We start from the raw sequence: 26,613 nt of genomic DNA, 5'->3' as shown, positions 1-26,613 counted from the left end.
CATCAGAGCAGAATTAAAGGCTGTGGGAGGTCCTTCAGCAATTTCATAGCCAGTGTTAGATCTTCCTTCATATATACCTCATCTTTCCAATCATTTTTCCAGACTCCTGCATTTCAGAGTACAAATAACCGTGCTTTTCCTCCTGTACCCCTGTCGCCAGCCTCTTCCTTCATGCACACGTGTATTCACACGCCTTCACCCACATGCTGTAATTGTGACTTACAATTTCTGTAATACTCTCCTATTGCTAAGCCTCCTCTGTATAAAACAAAAGAGAAAAACTGGAAAATGAGTAATTTGGTAAGATTTAAGTAGTACACAGAACAAATGGAAATCCACCCTGAGGTTCAGAAATTACTTCCAGAATATTATCAGTCTAAAAGGTAAGACCTCTTAGAATACAGACAAACCTTGGCCTTCAGAAGTTAACTATTTAACTTCCTCCTGGAAACAATGGAGGAAAAGTGGTAATTTTAAGTACAGAAGTAGGAGAGAAACAGGACTGAACCATACAGGTATTGCAGCTGATAGGGAACTCAGTTAAACTTTACTTTGATTCCTTGAATAAAGAAACACTTTCCACTGTCTAGGTATGTTAGCAGTTACTTCGCACATCCTTACAAGGCACTCAAAAAGAACAGGGAGTATGGGAGACCTTTACCAAACTTAGAACCAGCTTAACCAGGAGCACTCTATCCCTAGGAACAGCTCAGTGCTCAAAGGACCTTGCAAGAGATTTCTTGCCCCGTTTCAACTTTGTTCCACATGCTCCATCTCACCAAGGGCAAGCAGGATGCTATAGAAATTCACAAGCAATGCCATCACCCAGTGGGAACTGGTAAAACTGTCACTTTAAAAGCCTAAATTCGGCAGAGTAAGGAAATGGACTTCGATTCAACAGTAATCAAAAGCAGTTAATCTAGTAAAAAAACACCTGACTTCAGTGACTGAATACCAGTTTGCTGAAGTTGTTAATTAACCGAAGCTCAGTAATATCCCATGGGGATTAGAATGCTCTGTGTTCCACTTGCTCGGGTGCCAAGTCTTGCAGTAAAATATTTCTTATAAACTATGCTATAACATCTCAATCAAAATTTGCAGGAGAAATTAATAGTAGGTCCCCCCCAACAGAAAGGTATTTAGCGCTCTGAAGATGCAAAGGTGATTTAGGCTTTGCCAGCCCATATGCTTTTTCCACTGATAAGCAGTTAACACTGTTTAATCAAGAACACGAAGGACATATTGATGTGAAACCAGCGACCAACTCACACCAAGGTATTGCTTCTCAGGAGGGCTGCATTAGAAAACTACAACTGAAAATAATTTATATACAGATTCAATTACCAATATCCTATTTTTATCCAGGAAAAACTAATTTGTTTTGCACTATAGGTTCTCTAAACACTATTCTCATCGACCCCCCGGTCCACACCTGTATTGTCACTTATTTATCTCGCTGCAACCTTGTCACCTCTACATAGGTGGCACTTCTGGTTACAAGAGAAGCCACTTTTAAACAGCTCTTCTTGATATACAGCTAGTGCTTCTTTCCTTCTCAGAGTTGCTACAGTTAAAAAGAATATTAAATAACAGCACGAATTTTCTTTTTTTGCTTTTGGTAGAAAGCCACAGGTTCTCAAACTAATCCTCAAACTCAAAATCACAAGGCTATGCATTATTCCAGCAGTCACTTGGAAAGGCTTTTCACCTTGTTCAGAAGATAAAAACATAAAATCCCAAATCTTAAAAATATGATGCAACTTAAACTTAAAAAGGCTCTTTCAAGCAAAAGCACTAAGGCTCAGGATCTCCAAGCCTAACTCTGGCACCCTGGCTGCCCCAACAAAACTGTATCCACCTTTCCCTTCCCAGTAATATTGCCACCAAGCTTTAATAATAGCATGAAACAAAGAAGTGTTACAGACTCCTAAGCAGAACAAAGAAAATTTATCTCAAGTTTTAAAAAAGGCTTATATACTCTGGCAACAGCCTAAGTTCAATTAACATTACATAACATTCTCACTAACACAGTTTCACTTTTCAAAATGGAAGTCAAATTTATTCAACATTAAGTGTAACAACACATCAGAAATCAATATCCACTTATAAAATAAAGCAAAGTAACATGAATAAACACAGGAAAATACTGTCTGAGACTCTCCAAGCAGGACATTTCTCATAAGACTCACAGAAAAAAAAAAAGATTTTTATATGCAAACAGACTCAATTCCCAAAAACTCAGTTTTTTCCAGTTGTAAAGCAATATATAGCTAATGGGAGATAAACTAGAAAAGGGAATGAAATGCATCATGCTGTACAACACCAAAGAAATACTCCAACTGCATTTGCGTACAGCATTAACAACATGCAGTAGATGAGGTTAAAAGCAAGTACAGTGTGTATATATTAGAGACAGAAACTAGCCAGTCTGAGGGCTTTGTTTCTTATTTTAGTTCAAACTAATGAAAACAAACAGATGCTAAGAGCAAACAGAGGAAGAGCAGAATCTGCACTGAGAATAACATCTCTTCCCAGAACAGTAAAGCATCTTGAGTAAGATTTAAATTGTGCGCATTTTCACTCCGTTGGTCCTCTTCTTGCTATGTCATTCAAACATACCTAGCTCCAATGACGGGCTTTATGCAAGTATCTACGTTTCTATAAAGCTGTAATTAAATAAAACAATGCAAGTCATTCAAATTCCGCTAATCCTTTAAGTCAGGCATTAATATGCTGAACACTCACTACAACTCAATGCTATTTAAATTAAAAATAAAAACAGGGCAAGACATCTGGCAAACAGCCTTGCTGAAATGTAGGGTATTTTAATTGTTTTTGTTGCTTGGATGAAAGCAGTGTGAAAATACACATGCTACCCATTTCGTTAAGAACTATTTAAACAATTATTTTCCACAAAAAGTTGGGATCTTTGTTGGTTCTAGTCAGTCCACAGCCTGACAGATTTCTCTTGCCAGTCTTTTTTTTAAACAAACCCCCAAGATCTCCTATAGCTCGTCAGCTATTGAAAAGCAAGCAAGCAAAGCGCACATGCAAGTTATTAGATTTAGATAGCCAAATATAATTAACTACAAAGTTCCAAGCAGTAAGTACATCTACATTCCCCTGGGGAGACTCAGTCTTACTGGGAGATGGATTTGAATGCTGATAAAGAATGCCAGTTACCTGGTTCACTTCAGAAGTTCTCTGCCTTCCACCTGAGGACTTCCAAGAGCCCATTCTACCACCTAACAAGCTAATAAACTAGTACAAATATTCAAGATTTAAATTCATTTCAGTAAGAATGGACTGATGGCTTACAATTGAAGACTGACTTTTGTAGGGCTAGACATATTGACCTTAATTTTAAATGAATTCAAGTTTGAAAATAATTGTGCAGCATCAAGATAAAAGTAAAACACAAAGGAAAAATTAAGAAAGATAAACTTACCACTCACACACAAATTGCACAAGTCAATGCTCTACCTAGTTTAACTCAAGTACAGCAGTGTTTTTACAACAATATCCAAACAAAAAGTAACTTATCTACCACTTATCTATTGGTAATTCTCAGCTGAAAAAAATGTTGTATTCAGTACCTGTTTACTTAACAGTAGAGGGATCACAACGAACCAAAATTAATTGAAAGGAATGTAAAGGAGAGTCTTAATTCAGATGTCTTTAGTGCATATTAAACCAAAATTGACTTTAAGACATGCTACTGAAACCATTATCTGAAACTGGTCTGAGGTCCAGCAATCACATAAGCTAACTATGAAATTTAATGCTGGGTCAAAAATGGAATAGAAATATGAAGGTAATGTCCTGCAGAGTACGTCTAAAGAAGAAAGGTTTTTTTCCTTGGGTAAAGAGTTACTCATCTGAAAGCTTTGAGACTGAATATACCTCTCATCTTCAGCAATGTAAGTTGTGAGTATTCCTTAGTCTTCTGATATAGGAGCAGATGAAACACCTCTGAACTCTTTTTTCATCCTCTATAATGAGCAAGAGGAATTTCTTTCTACCTTGCTCAGATGTGCTTTCCTTAACATCTAAGCAGAGACCAACCTTCCACTTCCATTTCAGTGAAGAATTAAATACACAGAACACACATAATTTGGTAAACTTGAGATTCAAAGTTGTAAAGGAAAAAAGATAACACAAATCATTTTATTTCTGAAAGACTGAAGTGGGCTGATAAGTACTGCCATCTTGCTTAAGTAATGTCAGATGCAAGAGCAACTGGGAATAACAATTCAAAGGTTAATATTGTTATAATTTATATGAATCAGTGCATTCTGTTCGTGCAAGACAGGACTAAGTGGAAATTCAGATCAGCACCATCTCTACAGGGCTGGAAGGGAAAGCTATCTGTTGAAAACGCTACTGAAGCCCCAAAGAATGATTACCTAAACATTTACATGCTGTCGGGCAGTCAGACTCTACTAGCAAAAGCCTTTTTTGGTTATTGGTTATACCAACATCTGTGTTTAAGTCACTAGTAGAAAAGTTTACCAGCACTTTGAATCAAACAGCCTTAGAAGGTTTAACCATTACTCAGTGAAGATGCAACATCCAGGATTAAAATGCCTACAGCAATTCAGAGCAAGCAGTGTTTCAGACATGAAACAGTAATGCATCATTTTAGTCAGTGGAACTGGAACAAGTTAGAAAACAATGTGCACCCTCCTACTTAATATATTGTACAATGAGATAAGCAAATAGTAAAAGAGGTCCAAGAATCAGTAATTCCTCTATTTGGCTTTAAAAAAAAAAAAATTAAGCATTCGGTTTATTTACATTCTTCTTCCCTGCTTGTAAATGAAAAATAAATGCTTCTTTGCACGTTATAAAATTAAGGTAATAATCCCTCTCCAGCAATGTATCTTAGAAATGGAATGAAACTATCCTGAAGCTCTAAACCGGCAGTACGAGAAATGCTAGCTAAAGCTCACCTCTCTCCTATGCATGCTTTTTTCCCATATACTGGGAAGCAAAAGGGCAAAAATCTCGAAAGCTTCAATTTCTAATAAATTTTATCTTTTTAGGCTTTCAATCAGTCATAAATTAATGACCAATTCAAGCTGGCATCCATAAATATAAGAAAACTGAAGTCAAGTATCCTTGGCTTCACAATCTTCAAGGCTTCCAAATGAGGAACTGTATTCTTATTATAACATTACTACCTGAACTATGATGGAGAATCTTCCCTCTTTCAGCAAACTGCCCACCAGAAAGTGGAGGGTAACCTGCTACCTAGGTACCAGTGAGGTGGGGAAAGAGATGTTGACATATGCATGGAACTGCCTATGAGAAATTTTAGATTCCATCCCTGAGCAGGGAAAAAGAATCTACTTCCCTGTCCACTCTAAGCTGGTCAAAAGTATTCCCCATGGCAACCAGAAATCCTTTCCTAAAATTTTTACACTATTAGGAAAGAAGTATCACATAGCTTTAGTAAGAATTGTGGAAAGGTTTGGGTTTGTTCAGTTTTGGAAGTATTGGGTTTTTCTTCTTCATGCAGAACCACTTGACAGCTGCTTTTACAGGTGAAAGACTCAAATGGTAACCTCTTCAGGGAGAAGCCTTTTAAGCAGTTTCCACAAAGGGCTGCTCTCCTGACAAAGTACTCTTAAAATATTTCAAGAAAGCAAGATCCTCATCTTCTGAAAAATACTGGAGAACTTAAAATAGAACATGGAGAACAGAAACTAAAAAAAAACCAACCCACCTCTGATCACAACCATTCTGAGTTTAGAGCTTAGGAATTCCCCAGCCATTTAAAGATGATGACACTAGATGATTGTCTTGAATGACTGACATGTCTTATAGAAATCCCAGTGGTTGGAACCCTGGCTGGATTCACTGACTGCAAGCCAGTTCATGTTACACCATTAAGCAAGTGGAGGAAAAACAGAGGACCTTTGAATGCATATCGTCTCACTTCTGAGCTGCTGACATATGCCAGATACTTCAACATTAAGACTGGATTTGACGTTTGCCGGTGAGGATCTGTCTACCTGACAGTCAGTGCTCTCAGCAGGATGCTAACGGAAGATGAGCATTCCTACAGTAGCCATAGTACAAGCAATGCAAGTCACTTTGGGGACAAGTTTAAGTGGCAAGATCCACAAGGGGTCTATTAAAATGATTTAACCCCACCCTCAACTCTATGAACTTAAAATTGCAGTCTGTGCTCCAACATACAATCCTCACCACTTCTGCTCATATTAACTTAAGCTTTTAGTTCTATAATATTAATTATTAAATATAATATTATTAGCAGCTATAAAGTTACAGGACAGCTGGTAACAAACCGAGTGTTGAGAGTAGTCTGTGCTCCAAAGGTTTGCCATTTTGAAGCCAAAAAATCTGTTAACACTATGATAATCTTATTGATTTGTTTGTAGGAAGCCATAGCATTTTTTTTCCAGAAGACATTTAAATTGTGTATTTTAAAAAGATAATTAACACTTAAACTCACAGCCAGTGAAGAGTACACCACCTCTTCCATTTCAATTTTTAGTTATACTTACTACAGAAAACCGAATTTGTCTGTTTTGGCTTCTCAGTATTTGAGCTTGCCTGGCTTACGTCAGGATTAAGTAGTGCTGTCCTCCCACTCCTCAACACCAGGTAATTTCTTCCATGTGTAAATATTTACTCTCCAGTATCAAGACGCTGTTTCATCATCTTTGGTAATGATAGAGACATAGTTCCTCAAACCTCACACAGCAATATCTACTATCCAGCCCCAGATCTAACTTTAAACTCTGTTATTGCTATAGCCTTCTCAAGTGCAGACATCAAAATTGAACATTTTTCTGGTAGTAGTCTTCTCCGTGCTGCTTGGGAGGCAAGGTAAGTTCCCTACTTTTACGTATGTTTTTTTCCCTTTGTATGTGTTCAAGTACTTCATCAGGCTTTTAACTACAACTCTGAATGCTCAGCATTGAAGTGGTTCTCTGGCACAAGTTTTTTTTTGCATTGCTGGGGGTCTTTTTTGTCTACCATGCACAGAGTGTACAATCTTTCTTCAAAGAGACCACTGTTACCTTCTGACAGTAATACTCCGGATTCCTTCTGCTCTCTTAAGGAATTAATCAATGTACCAGGACATTTAAGGTACTTGTACATGCAAGGTCTCTATCACATTTTCTAACCCTCCTCTTCAAACCATTTCACTAGCCATAAAATATGCTTTTGTTAACATCGCCATCACTTCTTGAGGACAGACCTAACACATTGGTATGTACAGTGGAACCTAAATAGAAAATTATAGAAAAGACATGTATCACTTGATTTCAGTTAGCTACAGGTTTTGAAGGCTTCTTACTAGAAAAAAATTTAGGCAGTCAGTGAATTAATTCTTTCATACAGTACAGCATGTACATATTGGCAAGAAGCCCCTAATCACAGGTCGCTGGCAGTGGCACCTGTTACTGAGGCAACTAGAATACTCCTATGGAAGAGCTGAAACTATTTAGTCATCACTGGGTAAATTGCTTGTGTTCACTAGAGCAAGAAGTATTTCTTTGGAATGTACCTCAAAAGAAATTCCGCTCAGTAGTATTTTCAAACTGAATAAAAGGCACTGTTACTCAAGCAGTACATTTGTTGTCTCCAACTGTTTTAAAAAAAAAATTAAAATATGTTTTTGAATAACTAGCTACTGTTGCTCTAAGAAGGCTTCCTTGTTACCTCAATTTTCATCTCTCCCTATAAAAGCTTAACATAAAAAGTGCTTTTATCTAAAGCATGTAGAGTCTCACCTTTATATCTATCTTTATATCTAAAATTATGAATTAGTATAACAGTATGCATTATAAAATTATACCATTTACTTCAGACATGGCTGAACAGCTAAATCTTCAAACTATACAAAAATAAAGTGTATGAAATCTTACAAAAGGAGGACATTAAGACATTAATAGCTAGTCCAAAAAATATAACTTATACACAGCAGTAATAAGCATAAGCAATGTAGCCTACAACAGCTTTCAATTAACAGGACCTCTGAAACAAGCATCAGCTAAAATTAGAACATTCCCAACACAATGTTTCCAATTTATTGTCTTTACCACAGTACAAACTTTTACAAACCAAATGTCCATTGTCTGTCAGTCTGTAAACAAAAGCTACTATCTCCCTCCTCATTTTAAGAGGGTGAATGTTTTCAGTCCTCGGTCAAGTTTCATATCCATCACTTGCATAAGGAATTAAAAGCCTCTTCTCTTGTTATTTTTCTTTTTTTTTTCTTTTTTTTTTTTTTTTTTTTAATCATACAGCCTGCAGTGAAGTAAAATCACAGTGAAAGTCCTGGAAAAAACATGATCTTTACAGCAGGACTTGAACCATTCTAATAATAAAAGCATGGCATTTCCATTTCCAGAAATCAAGTCAATTAGAAATCCTAAGTTCTACTTAAAAACCCCAAAAGATCTAAAAGTGAAAAGATTCATCTTCTCAGTCAAATACAAGTCTTTCGGTTTCACTTGCAGAGAGACTTTTCCAGTCTGTAAAACAGTAGTGCAATTCAATTAGTTCTACTTTTATTTTTCTTAAAGTCCAGTAGATAAATGTCCTAGCTCTACGGAAAGATAGGAAGATGCTCCAGTAAACAAGAAACTTTGGCAAGCCCAGGAAGGCTTACTAGTCCATTAAAGCTTAGAAGTCCAAAGTGGCTTAAAAATAGTTTATGAACAAACTAAAAACCAAAAAAAACCAAGAAAACAAAATTTAAAACAAAACCACTAAAAAAAGACAAACTAAAAAAAAGGAAATAAATAGGCAGAAATTAATGTAAACTGTCTGAACTTTTAATGATTTCTCATTAACAGCTGGCACAACCTTTGACAGTACAGTCAGTTAAATATAGTTGACCTACAGAGCATTCCATTAGGGCAACCAGTCTGGAACACTCAAATGGAATTACATTCCTAAGACTTAAAAAATAGAGTTCTTATAACACTACTATAGGTTTCTTCTGCCCACCTCACTTACACTTCTTCTTGAAGAGGCTTTTTATTTTTGATGGCTTTTTGTTTTTTTCACCATTTTGACACAGGTCCTGCGGGATGCTACTTATCCTAGGGACAGAAGCAGCTTCATGGTTGGGTTTACTATCACTGCTGGCTGAAGAACATGAGGTGTGCCGAGGCTTTGGGAGTGGGACCCCAGTTGAAAGCTGATTCATGCTGCAGGACTTCTCCAGGATTCCATTATAAACTTTGCTTGCAGGGCTAAAGATCATGCTCTTAGTTTCTGCCATGCCTACACAGTCAGGAGAGCCCCTAGAGATATCTGCAGTTAGAGAAGAGGAGTCTCCTGTAGATGATTCCTCCAGTGAGAATTCTTCTGGGGATATTTTCTGAGGAGAAAGTGTCTGGTAGATCTCAAGACTTGCTGGAGGAGACTGCTTCCTTCCGGTGGATGAATTTAAGGAGTCACATTCCGAACCTGTTTCCTGTGTTTCCCTGAGTTAGAGCAAAGACAGGAGAAAACATAATGAAACTACTATTTCCTTCGTGTAATTAAAAAGGAAATTAATTTAGAATCAATAACATTAGTCTAAAAGCACCACCCACACTTTTCCTTAGTATTTAATTAACAACAAACATTAAGTTAAACATTTGAAGTCACGACTTTCATTACATTATTATCTAAACTTAAGATAATTAACTTGTGTGATCTTGTTTTTGTGAGCAGCACCATCTGCCCAGAATCAGTCATTTGTATCTCACTTCAAAGAACAAAAACTATCTCTGAGAAAAGTTATGAAATGAAAGAAGGAGAATTAAGCCTATCATACACAAAAAGTTTCTTCAGGACAAGTGTCCCTACCTTTCAACAAGCTCATTTGCTCCTTCCAAAAGGAATTTAACCTTTTCCTATGAGGCCATGTAACAAGAGTAGGTACACGCTCAACATGCTGTAAGAATTGTGTTACCATCCATCTTCTCTTCGCCCAGTAGCTGACATTGCTTTTGATCCTAGTTTCAGATGTAAAAGCCAGTAACATATTGTAATGGAGAATCAGGGTTAGTTCAGTGCACCCTGGATTGTAACATTACTTAACTGTATACGACATGCTAGCTATTTACATACATATACCAGACAAGAACTCTCTCTGTTCAATGAGGACTATATTAATTTATATTATCCTACAGATTACTTTTGGCTTGGTTCAACCTCTAATTCTAAACTGCTAGTCTCAAATAATCCTATCAGAGTTCCAAGTGCTGTTTGCTAATCTCCGTACCATTGTTTATCAGCAGAGAAGTAAATGGCTTCCTCCTCCTCTTCAGTTCGATAAAGAGCGGGGCAGCTCGACACAGAAAGGATGTCAGGGTCAGGGGACTGCAAAGCATGCTGAGACTGCGGAGATGATGGCACAACATTGCGTCTTGATCGACACAAGCTACTGCTTCTTGCCAGTGTGCTGGGAGGTTTTACAATGGACCCTGAGGCAAAGACAAAGCAAACCAAAACCCTCCAAGTGACATTGATGGTAACAATATCTACTCTGAAGACTAAATAGCAGCTATCTGCTTCAGCCACAGTGATTCTTAAAAAACTTTGACATTGCTCAGCTGTTTAGGGAGAAGACAGACTGGCATCACCTTACACATTCTACAGTTAGATGAAGCAACTAACCAAGATGCAACTGCAGCAGTCTTGTGACTGCCAAATATTACTCTGACCACGTGCACCAAAGCTCTGGCTCGCTATGCTCTCTTGAGAACAAAGAGAAAGATTCTACTGGAGCTCCCAACCCTTTATAAACTGAAAATAGCAATGCTGAAATTAGTATGTTACACAATATCCTGTACTTTACTTGCATGGTGATTTGGAGCTTAAAAGAATATGTAAAAGTTCTGCAATGCAGGTATACCTAACCGAACAACCAAAATAAAACACACTGCATTAGTTGAAAGTTATGTTAGCCATGGAAGACCAATTTACCTAACATGATAGAAAATATAACTCAATCTCATTTTCAGTGCAAGTATTTCCTATTTGACAACACTTCCTTTTGCCAGGCTAACTATGAATTTCTAGAAACAAAAAATACTACGAATGGGGGAGACAGCAACACAAAACTTGACCAGGAAAGTATCTAACAGGAAGTGACAACCTAAAATGTTCCTAATTAATTCCTCCTTCAAAGGATGATTAGGCAGCAATACTCCTACGGAAATAAATCTACAGACCTCTTTTCAGGCTAGCAGTTTTGAGTCTCAGGATTTCTCATACCCCTCCTCAAACTGTCCCACAGAATGCATCACTGCATAAGACAGACGGACCATAGCCTTCACTGATGTTCAAAACTGGTACCAAACAAAACACACTAAAAAAAATCAATTATTTTTGTAGACAAGGATGTCTAGCCTGACAAAAAATGTTTTTATTTTTTGAGATGCCAGTTTTGCATCAGGTAAATTAAAGTTTCCCTTACTGGAATCTCAGGAAAGGTTGAGTTATCATTCTGTTTTAGTGCAGGAAATCACAACTTCCACAAAACAAGTAACTGCACCTTCGCCAACGCGTAGACTTTGTTTCCTGCTGGGCTGAGCAGAAAAGAGAGGTATACAAGTCCCACATGACAGCTGTCATGTAACTCAAATTTTTGATTTTACTTTCCATGAAGTCCCTACAGACCTGAAAAGCAGGTGCTGGCAGCTCAAAAATAAGCCTCTGTCATTACAAATATATGTCTAAAAAAAACCCACAAACATGAACTGAGATAAGAGTAAGAATCCCTTCAGAAAAGTTACTCTGTATCCAGGTAAATCAGATGTCATCCTACTTGCTGATGTAAAAGCAAAGATTGCACCATGGGTGAATTTTGAGAGAAGTTACAAGCATTTTGGTTCCTTGTAGGTGTATTTACACAGCATTATGAAGGATTCAGCTGTGACAATTTAAGGTCTAGAATTTTCTAGTACAAATGAAGCTCAATAAATCAAGGAATCAGCTGAATCCTAATCAGTCAATGGAAAAGCAGGAATTTCAGTATTACTTTCCTGTAATGACTTTGTTCCAGTCTTGTACATCTGGTTTTTTATCCCCCCTTTTCTTCAGCCAGGATGATTAAACAGATCTACTTCACACCATTTTAGCCTGTCGTCCCAATTGCTGACTTCAAATGTTTCAATCTTAAGAGACCAAAGGATGCTGGGGCAAGGTAACAGCCCAGAGAATTCAGTTTAGGTCCAGACTGAAACAGTCTTGCTCATAACTGACCTGTCTGCATGCTGCATTTTGTCTGAAGCCTCATGAGTGGAACAAGCTATTTTGCTTCTGTCCCTTCTAATGTGTATTTGTCATTTTTGTCTAAAGGATGGGAATAATTTAGCAGTTACCAAACTAACCTACAATAACTTGACTCCTAAAGTGGTTTCAAATACAGATCATTTAGCATATTTTCTCTTTACTTCCCCACTTCCAAGCGTTTCCTGGTGTTTTTTTTTTCACTGAGTAGAAATTTTAAAACCTACTAAGTTAAGGAGAAGATACTTCCCTCATGTAATCACTCACAAAAATCAGGCTCTTGTGCCTTACCAACATTCAGGAAAACACATTTGAAATTTTTGTAGCATTACCAAGACTCAGATAACTTTCATCACTGAGACAACATCCATTAACTAAATACTTCCAAATGAACTGAACTTTAAAAACAAAAACAAACCACCATAATTGCAAAAGCCCACAAAAGCAAAAGTTTCAACTAAGTATGCTCTTAAAACTGTACAGTCCTCCTCAAATCACAGCTCCTCTGAAACAACTGCACTTTGCTTTCTGGCTTCACTTCTATGCAAGACCTGAATGAGAAGAGTGACTAAAAAACGAAGTGTGACTGAAGTCTTAAATACATATTTAAGTGTTTTGTCATTTTAGACCATCTGGAAAGTTGGATAATAAATGGAGCTCTTCATTTTGAAATCAGACCACAGGTTTCTCCATACAGACTTGGATGTTTAACTCTAGACATCTTATTTTACCGAGCCATCCAAAAATTTTGTTGCTAAGGTTTAAATCAAAGCGTTCACAGCGAAGACAACTAGAGACACAATATTCTTTAAAAGCAATAAAAGCTTGCAGTAAGTAGTGTTGCATAACTTTGCAACGTGGCCTATAAAAAAGTGGTTACATTCAGTAGACAGACATGCGACCAAGGCACACTAAATGAAGCCGGCAAAGTGGCAACCACTCTCCTTATGCTATTTTAAAATACACTTCTAATTTCTTCTGAGAATCCCAGCCCTGGAAGAAAAAGTACACATAAGACAAAGTTTCCTTCCCTACTCATTTCTCAGCTTGATATTAATTGTTTGAATACCTCCATGGGATCTTTTTGATTTGCCTCTAGAGTCCAGTTAACCGCAACTTCCATGAAACAGGCTCTTGTATTGACGCAATAACTCAAGATACAAGGGTGGTCTGAATCCCCAGTGTATCTCTCTTGATCATAGTTTAACCAAATCTGGATTTTCCCTCCCTCCAGCACTTGGCCTCTCTGCCTCACAGTCAAACAATCCACTGTATCCAAACATAAACATTCTGCCTGAAAGCTTCCCTTGGATAACAGGATTTTGTTCCAGCCACTGAAGAATGTTTAAAAAGCTCTGTAGCACATGGCCTCTTAAAGGGTGCGATCCTCCTAGTAGCTCAAGGGACCCTAGACTAACTCCACCCCTTCCACCTGAAAGAGTAAGTGTGCTAACAAATTCATTATAATGCATTACTCATTACAAATGTTTGTCTACACAGCAATCCAAGCATGACAAGCAGACTTTCAAAACCTTAGCTGGATATCCCCCCCCCAATCTCCCACTAAGACAGAATAAAGGCTTTTTCTTCACATTATTTTTATTGTAAAAACCCATTTCCAGTTTATACAAGTCCCAACAGATGCATCTAAAATGCTAGATAGAATTTTGTTTCTTGATTTGACTTTGATCCAGTCCTGTTTGATTTCAGCACTAATCTCCCACCTGACTTTACAAATCCCATGCCTCCCCAACTCTCCCCCTTTCTTTTTATTGAGCACACCACTTACCATGAAACTGTGAAACTATTGGAGGAGTATCTTCATCCAAGTCATCAACTCCCCCTGCAATTGGGTAAGGAGGAATAGAAACTCGAGGCATAACTACCCAGCTGTGATCAGAGTAGAGAGAGGAGGTCAAGCTTGGTAGCCCAGAATTGTGTGCTATTTGAAAACCACAGATCTTCTCAATCTGTTGCCATCGATAAAGACGCTCTCTCAAACATGTCGTCAGCTCAGAGAGGGCTTTCCTAAAGAAAAGCACAAATTAAAATTACAGGCACTGTTCTTAACGACAAAGCAAAGCAATGCAAGCGCAATCATCCCAGCATACCAGAAGATCCATTAGGACTGTCCAAATATTTGTCATTTAATATCTTTTAAACTGTTTTACTTAAGTGCAATGGCACTAAGACACTAAATCCCATCACTCTCATAAAATTCCAGTGTTTCAGGAATAAATAGTCACAAAAGAACATGCATCCTGTTAATACTCTTACTTTGCTTCAAGGATTTTATGGTCCACTTCATCCAGGGAGGAGCTGTGTGCAACATGTAACGTTCCAAATACAGTGCTTCTCTTCTTTTTTATTTTCTCTGCCTAAAAGCAAGGTCAAATGAAATACATAAAACTGGGAGTTACAGACTTAACACAGATATCAATCTTAACAATAGTGACAGGTAGCAAAAAACAACCCTGAGGAGGGGGAAAAAAAAAAATCTCCAAATGCTTATCTAGACAATTTGTATTTACTATTTCATATATCTGTAGGTCCGAAAAGTTTTAAGTAGGTAAAGAGTAAGTGTTAGTACCTCATCTTTGGCGATTGCTAATTGCATTTCTGCATGCTGTCTTTTGATATTGTAATACTGTACTTCAACTTCATGTGTTAACTGAAGCCACTTCTGCAAAGCTTCAGGAACAGACCAATTACTTCTCAGCTCAAACTCCTTTTCAGCCTTTTTTAAAGCCATGCGAACCTAACAATCAAGAAGAAATAAAAGTGTTAACAAGAGTATCATTAGAAACAACAGAAGAAAGTGAAATATAAGCACCTTTATAGGCTGCAGCAACATACTAAGGCTTTACGGAGCTTTGGTGTGAGCCAATTGCTGTCTGGAAGGCAGATCTGGCATTTCTGAAATATAGCATATGAATTTCCATATACTGCATTATACTTAGATTTTTTTCCTATGGTATATAGCCCCTAACTTGAAGCTTAAATATTTTTATAAGGCAGCATTTTTATTTAGTACAATAAATCTAATTATTGCACTGAGTGAGACAAAGCTACTATCTCTCATCTGATAACAAGGTGGAAAAAAGCTTTCGTATATATTTTGTTCCATGAATCCAACATGATAAGCTAACATACGAAGTGTATGTCTTCTTAGTTTCAGGATTATTTTCCTAGCTAATGGCATGACTGACATACAGTTATTAAGTGCTCTTTGAATTTTTCCATTCAAATCCATCATTAGAGAAATAAATGCTGCTTTAAACACTCCTAAGGATCTAATAAAACCAGGACCAATTTAAAATCAATGCTAAAATTATACACAGTTTGCAGATACCTGTACTAGCTCTTCCTCTGCATATTTGAGCCTGCTGAGCTCACATTCAGCTCCCTCCCTCAACTCCCTTAGGCGATGAGCTTCCCGTTTTGCATCATTGATCTCATCCATCATTTTGCGCTCCAGATTTTGCTTTTCCACAGCAACATTTCTATTCTCTTCTTGTGCCTTCTCAAGCCTTCACAATTGAACAAAAAATATGAGAAATTACACAGCGTATTTGTTAAAAGTTGCAGTCCAGAGGAGAAGAAAATGCATCTAGCAACAGGGCAAGAGGCAATGGGCACAAACAAAAACACAAGAGGTTCCATCCGAACATCAGGGAACAGTTTTTCACCATGAGGGTTACTGAGCACTGGCACAGGTTGCCCAGGGAGGTGGTAGAGTCTCCATCCTTGGACATATTCAGCAGCTGCCTGGACATGGTCCTGGGCAACTTGTTTTAGATGATCCTGCTGGAGCAGGTGAGGCTGGACAAGATGACCTACAGAAGTCCCTTCCAACCTCAACCATTCTGTGACAATAAAGACTATGCAAGGTTTATGAACCAACAGCAATTACATCACATAATGTTCTGTCCACATCAGACAAAATATGTGAAATTTTAGCTGAACTATCATTAAAGGTGTAATAAGATCAAAACACAAGTCATTATAGACAATTGAGTTACAGGTGCATCAGAGAAGACTGTCAGCTCTCACAGTGCTAAATAAGTAATAGAGAGCAATCAGTCCAGGTCTGTTTCAATCTTAGGAGCTTAAAAACCAGAGAAATGTTCTAATTCCCATATATATATATATACACAAGTATCCCAAAGTAAACTGTAATTATATGAAAACAACAGTATATACTTTACATCTCTAGGTAAAAAAGGTTGATCCTCTGCTCTCTTTACATTCACCCTAAATTGATATTGCCTGCTAAAATACCCAGGAGCAATATCAACCCTAAACCCCATTGTCACCGAAATCACAATTTCCATGCAAAATGATGATGAACAAAATTCAAAGGCAGCTTAATGCAAATAATGTATGACTGAAAATGATCAGGATCTGTATTTGTATTTAACCTCAAAACAAAAGGACAAGTAAACATTAACTTTTTTTAGCTTTTATACCTTTCCTGCAAGTCAAGAAGACTTTGTTCTGCTGTTTGGAGACTTTCTAAGTCCTTCATCATCTTTGTGATATGTTCTCTTGAGGTTCTGTTCTGTGTATATGCAAACCAGCAGCCTCCAAACCCAATAACTATAGAAACTGTTAATATAAAATCCTTCATCCAGTTGTGAGGGGGACCTGTGCAGAGAATAGTAAGATCATTAACTAGTTCATTGATACAGGCAACAGACTATGGACTTTCTTTTTCCCCACAGCCTAAAAGGTTACAGAACCTGATGCTAAACAGAATCCCGACTGATTTATCTCCAACCACTTCCAACAACTTTTCAACCTTTCAAATGGACTCCAGAGCATTTCCATACAACTTAAGCAACTCTGCTCTGGCACAATCTACTTCACCTATGCTAAAACATACATTATATTGAGGAAAGCCTACTAAACTTTTACAGTACATAGTGTGTTATCTTTATTTAAATGAATTGAGAGTTTCCCCAATTACACTTTAATCAGGCCAGTAGGAACTTTAGTTATATTTGAGTAAGCTCTCCCCAGTCTGCACCTCTGGAATACCCTGTGCTAAGTTAAAAATGCACTTGTAGAAAATAAAGTAGATTTTAAAAGGATAAGTAGCTAGTAGCAGCACTTTTTAAAAGCAGGACCTGAACTATCAAAGTATCATATCCCAGATTCACATACACTTTGTTAGTACAACTTTTATAGTCACTTGCACCTTTATAAAAAATTTTTCAAAGGACAGTTTCTGTTAGCATTAAAAGGTATAATGCAGACGCAAAGTGCTTTTTTTCCCCTGAAAATCTCCAGCTCGGATCTGTCAGGCTAACTCATATCAGTCAGGCCAGCTCCAATCTGGCCTGACTTTTGTGAAGTCAGTCACTACTCTCCAAACCGACCACTAAGCTCAGGAATACCTGACATGCACAGTACCACAACAGCTCTATAACTGCATACAAGCAAGCTGGTGATGTGGTAAAGAAATCTCTGCACATGCTAAGATGGGTCAGATGTCAGCTGTGTAAATGCTGCATTAATTTAACTGCACTTAAGGCTGAGTCTGCACGAAAGACACCGGTATTGGATTTGCACCACCAGCTCCTTTTTGCTTCCTTGGGAAAGGTCATTCCCCCTCATTTCAGCATCCCACCTTACACTGTCCAAGCTAATTGGGAAGTGAATGTAACACTAGCTGCAAGTACAATTTAAACACTCAAAAACAGAGGACACTTCTTGTGACACAAAAGCCAACACCCTTCTGTCAAGTGGGGTTATACTAAAATATCTATATAATCTTATACACAGAAGTGAACCTTTGTCCTGATCCCAGCAACCTGACAACTTTTTAATTCATCGCCCAGTTCCAGAATGCATGCCAAGCAATCCATCAGTACAACCAGAAAATAGGTAAGCTGTCCTACCTACAGTATCATGTCACTGAAAATATTCTCTGTTGAATTCTTACAAATAAGAGATAAGAAAACACTACAAAAAGTTACTAACGGGTGAGAGGTCCGAATAAAACAACATCCAAGGCTTTAAGCTGAAGCTTCTGTCTATGGCTCCGGTCAATTATTTTCAAGTGAGAGATCATGAAAGCATGTTCATTTACTGCTATCCTGTTAATGATAAGACAAAACGTTACCTATTCCACAAGCTATATTCAAAACCAGTCTATGGAAAGAAATACATCAATAGCATTTTCAACAATTATATAGATTATAGTTATACAATGAGAGTGAGAGACATAATACCATGACAGTAGGGCTACAAAAAAGCATATCAGCATGTGGCAAAGGAAAAACATCAAAGCATTTCCCTATTCTTTTCTTTCTGGAATAATCATGACATAAATCCATTTGGCAGAGTTAAAGGTAATGGTATGTTTCCAGACTTGCAACACCAGCTCTCTGAAATACATACAATACTCAAATCTAGTTGTTATGCTCAAGAAATTAGGTTCTACAGACAGTTTTTGATGTATACCCATACAATTATTTGAAGTTGTTCAAAAGAAAGTTCACTGCCATACAGAATTATATGACCAATGATAGAAACTTCAACAGTAAGAAGCAAAACTAAGACAAAAGGAGTGGCAAGAAGCATTTATATTTTGAAATAATTTGGCATAGAAAAAAAAATACACCAGCTGTTCAAAACCACAAGGACACTTCTCTTTTCTTGCATTTGACTGTATCTTGTCAGACTTTAGGTTCACGTAGTTGTTCCCACATACAGACTAAAGCAGTAACCTACAGGGAATTATCTGAAACTAATCCAGAAGAAATGTTCACCTGGGAAGTGTTGTTCCATTGACATTGCTGTCTCTAAAATTCTTTTCATACTGAGGCAGTTCAACAAATTCTGACAGCCACTGAAGGGTGTCCTCTTGGGTCCAGTTATGGACTGGAAGAAAAAGTCAGTTTGATTACCTTTAATTTTTGTAAAAATCAATAGCAAGACATAGAAGACAAGCAGTTACAGAAGACAACAGATTACAGTGAACAGAACAGTGCCAAAGAGAATTGCAGAAAAACTAGCATTAACCTTCACCAAGGTGTTTCTGGCATTTCACCTATCTCATTGTGTGCTTCTCAGAGGAAGCTTAGGCAAACTGTAAACAAACAAGCATGGAACCAACAGAAACATTTCTTTATTAAAAATTCCACAGAATAATTTACTGGTTTGCTTTAGTTTAAATCAGGACAGTCTTGTGACTTTTATCTGCTTAAACTGATCTCAGCCTCAATCCTTTTGTCCTTGCTACCCTTGCAGAACTAAAGACATGTCACCAGGTGCTGTAGCCATTTAAGGCAATACACCAAGATCTTTCCCAGGATGATGGCTTAAGAACTTGTTTTCACAAGAATCTCCATAAAGGCTCATGCCTACTAACCATAAAAGATGAGCATAGAACAGAGGAAATTGAAAGGAAATACTGGAAGACAGAAAACATATAGCAGGAAAACAATTAAACCTATGCCCAGAACAGCTGTATTACATACTACAATATTCCCACTAAGAAAAATTATTTAAATATGTAGACAATAATCAACAACTTGCCCATATAGCAGAACAGTGTACATAACTTTTTATAGCTACATATGCTCTAAGAAAATACCTCCCACAGATTTAAAAAAAAAAAAAAAAAAAAAAAAAAAAAACCACTGAAACAAAAAACCCAAATTAAACTAAATTCACATTTCTGACCCTTACAGGCCAGCTGCTACAGCTTACACCTTAGCGCTGGCAAGGCTGAAGGGAAACTGTCCTCTACATTTATCCACTCTGCCATAGTCTGTCTGCACGTGAAAGAAATAGTGACAGCCTCCTTCTGAACCGATGTATCTTTGCATGAACAAATATGTTTAAAAACACCCCACAATCCAAAGTTTCTCAATTGAAAACTAATTCTGTGTGACAATGCTGGGCAGACATTTGTTTAGCAACCTCATAAGGACACATTCTCAGTGGTGAATTTTGACAATGATCCTTTAGAAAAAGCTGCTGAAAGCTTGACAGGTAAGCTGCAAGCAACAGACATTTTTCTGAGTTCAAATTCATATTTCAGTTCACAATTAAACTAAAATAAGGACTTTAGGTCCCCTGTCTGCACTAACATAGCTGTAAAATAAGCTTAAACATTTCAGATTTTCATCACTCCAGATAAGCGGAGACAGAACACATTTCATAGACCCACTTACAGCTTAAAAACAATAAACTCACAGTACAAACTACTTGCATCCTAGCCGTACGAATGGCTACACCTCTTTCCCAGAAAGCTGTCCCATTTCTTCCTCTGCTTTTGAGCCACAAGCTGTTTTCCAGGTGTTGATCCTGGTTGCACCAGGTTCAGTTTTGCCATATTACTCTAAGCTTTTATGGTAAATGTCTGGGCTTAATTTGTAAACAGATCATTTTCACATTCACAAAACAGTTAATCTTCGCAATAAGTGATCAGATTTACAAATCATTCTAAGCATCTCAAAAGGGTGGTAAGATCATCCAGAAATATATCACCTTAACTGCATTCTGGAAGTATGTTCATAAAATGATCCAAAGCAAAAGCATTTTAACGTGACAGGAAAAAAAGATAAATCACCTAAAATAGCTACTATACACTACAGACTACCACTGACAGTACAGAACATGCCACTTCAGAAGCCATACACTGACTTTATAAATTGACAGGGAGGAAAAAAAAAAAGAAGTAACAGTAAGTTTCACTTCTGCTGAAAGCATTCTGTGGTCCCTCTCAAAATTTATGTAAATTTGTAAATTGTTTATAATTCACTAGTGATTTTAAACCTATCATGTAAGAAATGAGATACATATTTGATTACAGCAGAGCCTATCACATCTGTTTTACTGTTTAGTGTGATGTTTCCTTCGTAGAATATCAAGGAAATTTCCCCAAACGAACCAATTACACCTAGGAAAAAACACTTTGCTATTCATTATCTGTCACTGTATCAAATACCTCCATTATTACAGAAATAGCAAAAAGAAGTGACCAAACTCTATCCTGAACTAGAATCAGAGCTTGTACTTTCTATATTCTTCTTAAACTGTTACCTGTTTACATAAAAGTTAGTACCAATTACTCTTTGAAATATGTTGTGTCCTTTTAAATGGCCACTCGCCATTTAAGCATAATCAGTACGTACAGTCAACTCTCATTCTGTGATTTCGGTGTCCGAATCTCTGCCCACGCACATATTTTGTGAGAGATTTAGATTTATTATGTAACCTAATTCTGTATTAGCAGAATTCCAGTATCAGTGCCTGCAAATCCCTAACTTTTCCATGTGGAACTGGATCCTAAACTACCCTGTCCTCCATTTCCTACAGCACCACAGTGAAGCCCTGGGAGATTGATTTAGATCAGTGAAAACAATCAGACTGTTTCTTTTTGTTGGCATCTTTTATGTATTAGTAAGAAGTATTGCTTGTCTCCGGTAAGACCTTACAACCAATATATATGTTTATCCTACAACAATACACAATACTGATAAGCAAACTGGCCTTTCTTCAGCAGAAGCAGTTATAGCCTACTGAAACATGACACAAGACAAGCAGTATGCATCGGGTATACTGAAAAGTAAGGAGGCCAGCTGAAACTCATCTCAACCAGCACTGCCAGTTAGAATGTGCCAGTTCCCGCTAATTAGCTGAGGTTGTCATTTTCTCCTTATTTTAACTGCCCAGGAAGAATACAGTGCTTTGGACAGGGGAGTAGCCACTGACAACTACTGTAAGTTAAATGCATATACCATGCAAGAGTAAGCAAAACAACCTTCCCTCTCACACCTGTTTTCACAAATAGGTATCTTGAGAGAGGATGTCAGCAACATGCTTTGGGCAGGCAGGTGTAGAAGCCACAGTGTTTACAGTGCAGCAGTCAGTCTAGATTTGCATCAGCTGTTCTATTTCTGATCACAAGTTTGAGGGTTTTATGGCTGTTTCTGTTTGGAGTTTTTTTTGGCTTCGCTGGTTTTGGTTGGTTTGGGTTTTTTTCTTCTAATTTTTTTCCCCTCCTTTTAAACTGCTATAACATGCCTGAAGGTGAAGAAGGAAAAACAGCTTCAAACTGGCCCTGTATGAAAGCTCCTCCTTGCTAATCCATGTTAATGGCCCATTAAAAGATCATTTCTTCATGTTGAATTTATCATGTAGCACAGTGCTTCAGGGCAGGAAGGCATGAAGTAAAACAATATTACAGTGTCAGCCTCACTACCCCTATGAGCCTCCTACTCTTTCAGAAATCAAATTCCATTCAATAAGCATATTTTGTGGCAAGGAATGGATGACAGACATGTATTAGGCTTATAAGCTGAAAAAAGGCTGACCAGAATACAGAAAAACAGAAAGTTGTTCTGTAGCAAGCAGACACAAAGTTTTAAAAGTTAGTTTTGTTTTAGCAGGACCTTCAGCAACAACATCAGCGTGAAATTTGCTGCCACCAGAAGGTTTTTAAACTAACAAACCAAATAGCATGAAAAAGCAAAAGAGAGGAATGACCCTGACTATCTTTTCAACAGAACTCATTTCACACAGAAGGGCCAGCCCGCAGTACCGTACTGGTCCTGTCTGGAACCCTACACAGCATTATGTAACTCACCCTTGGCCAAGCCCTGCTCACATGCATTTCCAATCTCCAGATATTTAAAACCTGAGACAGCAAACAATTAAGAAAGTGCGAGGCAACAGTAACACATTTGTGGTATGCAGTTTAGTCACAGTTGCTGCAAGAACACCTGTGCAACATTACCTCAGTATACAACAGGTGACCACACAAAGTAAGCCATTTTTTAATCTTTTTTCCCCTAATAAGGTACCAGACTTTAGGTCACCTTCTACTTTCCACAGAAAAGGAAAAAAAAAACACAAACCAAAAACAGAACAAATACAAAACAAAATAAAAAAAAAGTTAAAAAAATACACAAGGTGGGGAGAAGCTTTTTTTTTATTATAGGGCAGTATGCACTATAGGACATACTCTACATTAAAGGCCAAATAATATGTCATAATGGTAAAGAAAACCTGGGTTGTTGATGTGGGTTTTTTTAAGGCAGTTTGTAAAAGACTAATCTGAGTACTACCCAAAATTAGTTAACAACAGTGAATCATTCATGAACTCCAGGTTTGGCCACTACAGTCTTGCTTTGCTATAAAATCAAGTCCCAAGGGACAACGCTACACCACCAAGAACGCAGCATCCTACCTATTCCAAGACAGGTCAGAGAACTACCCAGCTGAAGGCCCCTGCACTGATTTTACAGACTCCCTTACTATTGAGGATAAATACCTTTACATCTCTCTTCAGACAGCAAATTTATAAGATTTCAGCCTATTACAGGGGCAGAAAAAAGAGAAGGCAGACACCTCTGAGACAAAGAATTTTCAAATATAATTGTACGGTCTGGTGTTCAGCCATCAAAACGAATGTTCATCTGTCCCCTCTGCTGCACTCACAACTACCACCTTTTCAAGGCCCTTGTTGAAAAAATACTGAAGATGCACCTTTGATTTTAACCCAACAGCAATTACTAAGCTCGATATTTTAGAATAGCAGAAAGGCTCTGTATATGTATAAATACTGCTTAATCAGAAAGAAAAGGACATAGTCAAAGCAAATACAAGCATATAGTCGCATTTACATTAAAGGAACAGACATACACAACAACAGAAACCAGAATACTTTCAGAAAGCAGTGTTTTCTATGGTTTAAACAGCTATGCTAGCTCCTAGGCATTCCTCTAAATGGAATGCTCTCTATAGAATTAGATTATGAGATTAAAAAATTTAAATGGTCACAAAAAACATAAGCAATTTCAGCTAAACTAAATTAAGTGACAGCCTTTTTTTTTTTTTTTTAAATACTGAATGACTCATTGAAACTGCATGGCAACACAGCAAGAATAGGCTAAATGCTGATTTAAGTTACAATTCCTTTCATGCAGTTAAAACCTATAGCACCCTTGAAATTCCTTTAATTTGCACCAGTGCAGACTATGCCCTAAGGATTTTGCACCAGGTAGGGGGGATACCCAAAGCCTGCTCAATTTCAGAAATATCAAAAAACAATATTCTGAAGCTGCTTTTTTTATTAGGCAATTTTTAAAGCTTTGAATGGAGCCCATTCTTAGGGATCTATTCACTGTTTAAGATCCTTCTCAAGCAATCACTTAAAAAGAACCTCTGTTTTTGTTAATCCTAAAAGGAGACTCCAAACAGCAATAGCACACTTACTGTATCATAAACCGTGTTTTCACTTTCTTCCCTCAAATCCTACCTATCTCACATCACCCAATATCTTAAACAGAAAGCAAACTATTTGACAAATACTTCAGACAAACTTTCACATAAAGCAAGCTTTATGGGAACAAATGGGCAATTCTACTCAGCATAAACTAAGCAGCAATAGATCCAGAAAATGTTTCTGTTTAAGTACTGAAGTGCAATGTCAACAGCACTATTCAGAGCTTGTAATTCTCACACAGATACCTCAACACACTACTTAGGGAAGTTTCAAATTACCGATACCATCATTTATACTACCTTCCACCCTTTTGTTTAATGCTGTCAAATTGCATTAAACTGACACGATAAACTAGCAGCACATAAGACGAAAATACATCAAAATCCCTAAATTATCTAGAAAGGAAAAAATGTGTTTTCCATGTTACCTAATATTAAATGAAAGTAGTTTATTATCTGAGGGCTTCATGCTTTCTAACAGTCAGCAGACCACTGTTAACACTGCTTGGGAGTTTCATTCTAAGGGCCTCCCTGCGGTGCAACTTCAGTTTCCTCAAGAGCATGCACAGTGAAGCCATTATAAGCAGACACAGTAAGACCAGACATCCCTCTCAAAGTCTTTTGAGTCTTACTCACACTGCTCACACTACATTCAAGAAACCTGGAACAAAGATTACACAACAGACAAATTAGACACTTCTGATACCACTATAGCCCAAATTTTTGATAACTCATAAGTTAGACAAACAATTGTAGGGAGGTATTTTTCCGATACTTCAGTTGCAATACTTTCATTGAACAAGATCTTTAGTGAATAATTTACAGAATATTTGAAGAGGCTAAAATTTGCTGGTTAAAACATAGCCATTCACCATGCAACAAACACTTGACCAATATATTGCTTCAGACTGCACTTAACGACTTCCTACACTAGCAGAATGAACCAACGGCATGTTTTAAATTTCATTTCTCTTTTGTTTCTACTTTCAGCTGTTTGACTAAACTTTTAGATCTGTGCTGACCATTAGCACAACACCTTCTGAATGGTGTGAAAAAAGAAGTATTTTTTCTCCTAACATTCCAGAGCTCTGGAAGTTTCACTACATCCTGGAACATATTTGGCAGTGAATACTACACTACCTGTTAAGTAGTGTCTTGTGATATTTGAAATGTTTGGCTCAACTTACTTACTCAAATCAAAGTGAGGGAGGGACGATGGTATTAGGTTGCCAGTACCTTTTTCCAAAATGCTTTCAACTAAATTCCAGCTCTTTGTAGCCCAAAGATCTACATTGCAGTGGAAGCACACTGGACTTTCGATTTAATACAACATATAAAAAAATGAATGTTCAAAAAATAGCTTGACAGCAACCCTTAGGGATTACTGAATTAAAAACATGCTTATCTGTAATTCAACACTTCCAACTGTCACCTTCATAAATTACAACCTCACATAGATGCATGTGTAAGCTAGTTTAGTTTACTTGGAATACACCCAGCACATCAAGAGGAAATTAACACTAGCTGGACAAAGAGTTTTTTGTCAGGTTTACATACGCCTATAAAGAACAGCACCAAAACAGATTCATGAAGATCATTTAAGAGGTCATCCATTTACTACTCCAAACTCCTTGGTGGAAAAATAGTTGAATTACATCTATTTTCAATAATGACCATCACTTTCACCTATTCTTCTTTACCTACCTTCAGATGTTTTCCAGCGTTTCCACAGATCCTCAATAGTGATGTGTTTGTCTTCTCTGTGTAAATGACTATGTTTATTAGAGGCATCCTTATATTGCATATCTTCCCTTAGAAACTGAAGAAAAAGGAAAACATCATCTTAAATGCCAAAGTAACATTTTCTAAACAAACTACAAGGAAATCAGGCAGAAGAGAATCTTTACTTTTTCTTGCTCATGCAAGCAGCACACTATTTCTGTAAGTTGACTACATGAAAGATGAAGAAAGCAAGCTAAACACTCTTACAGGAGTTGATTTTCACAATGATTAATACCTAGAAAAACCGAAGGTGCAGTTGCTAGTATACTAGGTTTAACATTACTAGTATGCCTTAGATTTACAGTGATTACAAAATGC

At 37.3% G+C, this 26,613-nt stretch overlaps 1 protein-coding gene across 3 annotated transcripts in view; it reads right to left on the bottom strand.

Moving 5' to 3' along the window:
• Nucleotides 1-2,031: 2,031 nt before the first annotated feature.
• STIM2 (stromal interaction molecule 2) overlaps nucleotides 2,032-26,613 on the bottom strand; it is a 73,963-nt gene continuing 49,381 nt past the window's right edge. Inside the window, exons 3-13 of one of the 3 annotated variants that reach the window (XM_056349488.1) lie at nucleotides 26,218-26,332; nucleotides 19,047-19,158; nucleotides 18,256-18,371; nucleotides 16,740-16,917; nucleotides 15,623-15,800; nucleotides 14,861-15,028; nucleotides 14,548-14,648; nucleotides 14,060-14,298; nucleotides 10,259-10,460; nucleotides 9,841-9,989; nucleotides 2,032-9,473 (exon numbers count right to left, since the gene is read on the bottom strand). In XM_056349488.1, the coding sequence (XP_056205463.1) occupies nucleotides 9,436-9,473; nucleotides 9,841-9,989; nucleotides 10,259-10,460; nucleotides 14,060-14,298; nucleotides 14,548-14,648; nucleotides 14,861-15,028; nucleotides 15,623-15,800; nucleotides 16,740-16,917; nucleotides 18,256-18,371; nucleotides 19,047-19,158; nucleotides 26,218-26,332 (1,596 nt within the window). In that variant the 3' untranslated portion in view covers nucleotides 2,032-9,435. The remainder of the gene's footprint in view (nucleotides 9,474-9,840; nucleotides 9,990-10,258; nucleotides 10,461-14,059; nucleotides 14,299-14,547; nucleotides 14,649-14,860; nucleotides 15,029-15,622; nucleotides 15,801-16,739; nucleotides 16,918-18,255; nucleotides 18,372-19,046; nucleotides 19,159-26,217; nucleotides 26,333-26,613) is intronic. The other 2 variants (XM_056349479.1, XM_056349498.1) reach the window with 2 other exon arrangements.

The sequence above is a fragment of the Falco biarmicus genome, chromosome 1 (assembly GCF_023638135.1).
Source record: "Falco biarmicus isolate bFalBia1 chromosome 1, bFalBia1.pri, whole genome shotgun sequence".
Classification (NCBI taxonomy): Eukaryota; Metazoa; Chordata; class Aves; order Falconiformes; family Falconidae; genus Falco; species Falco biarmicus.
This window is presented reverse-complemented; position numbering and strand designations above follow the sequence as displayed.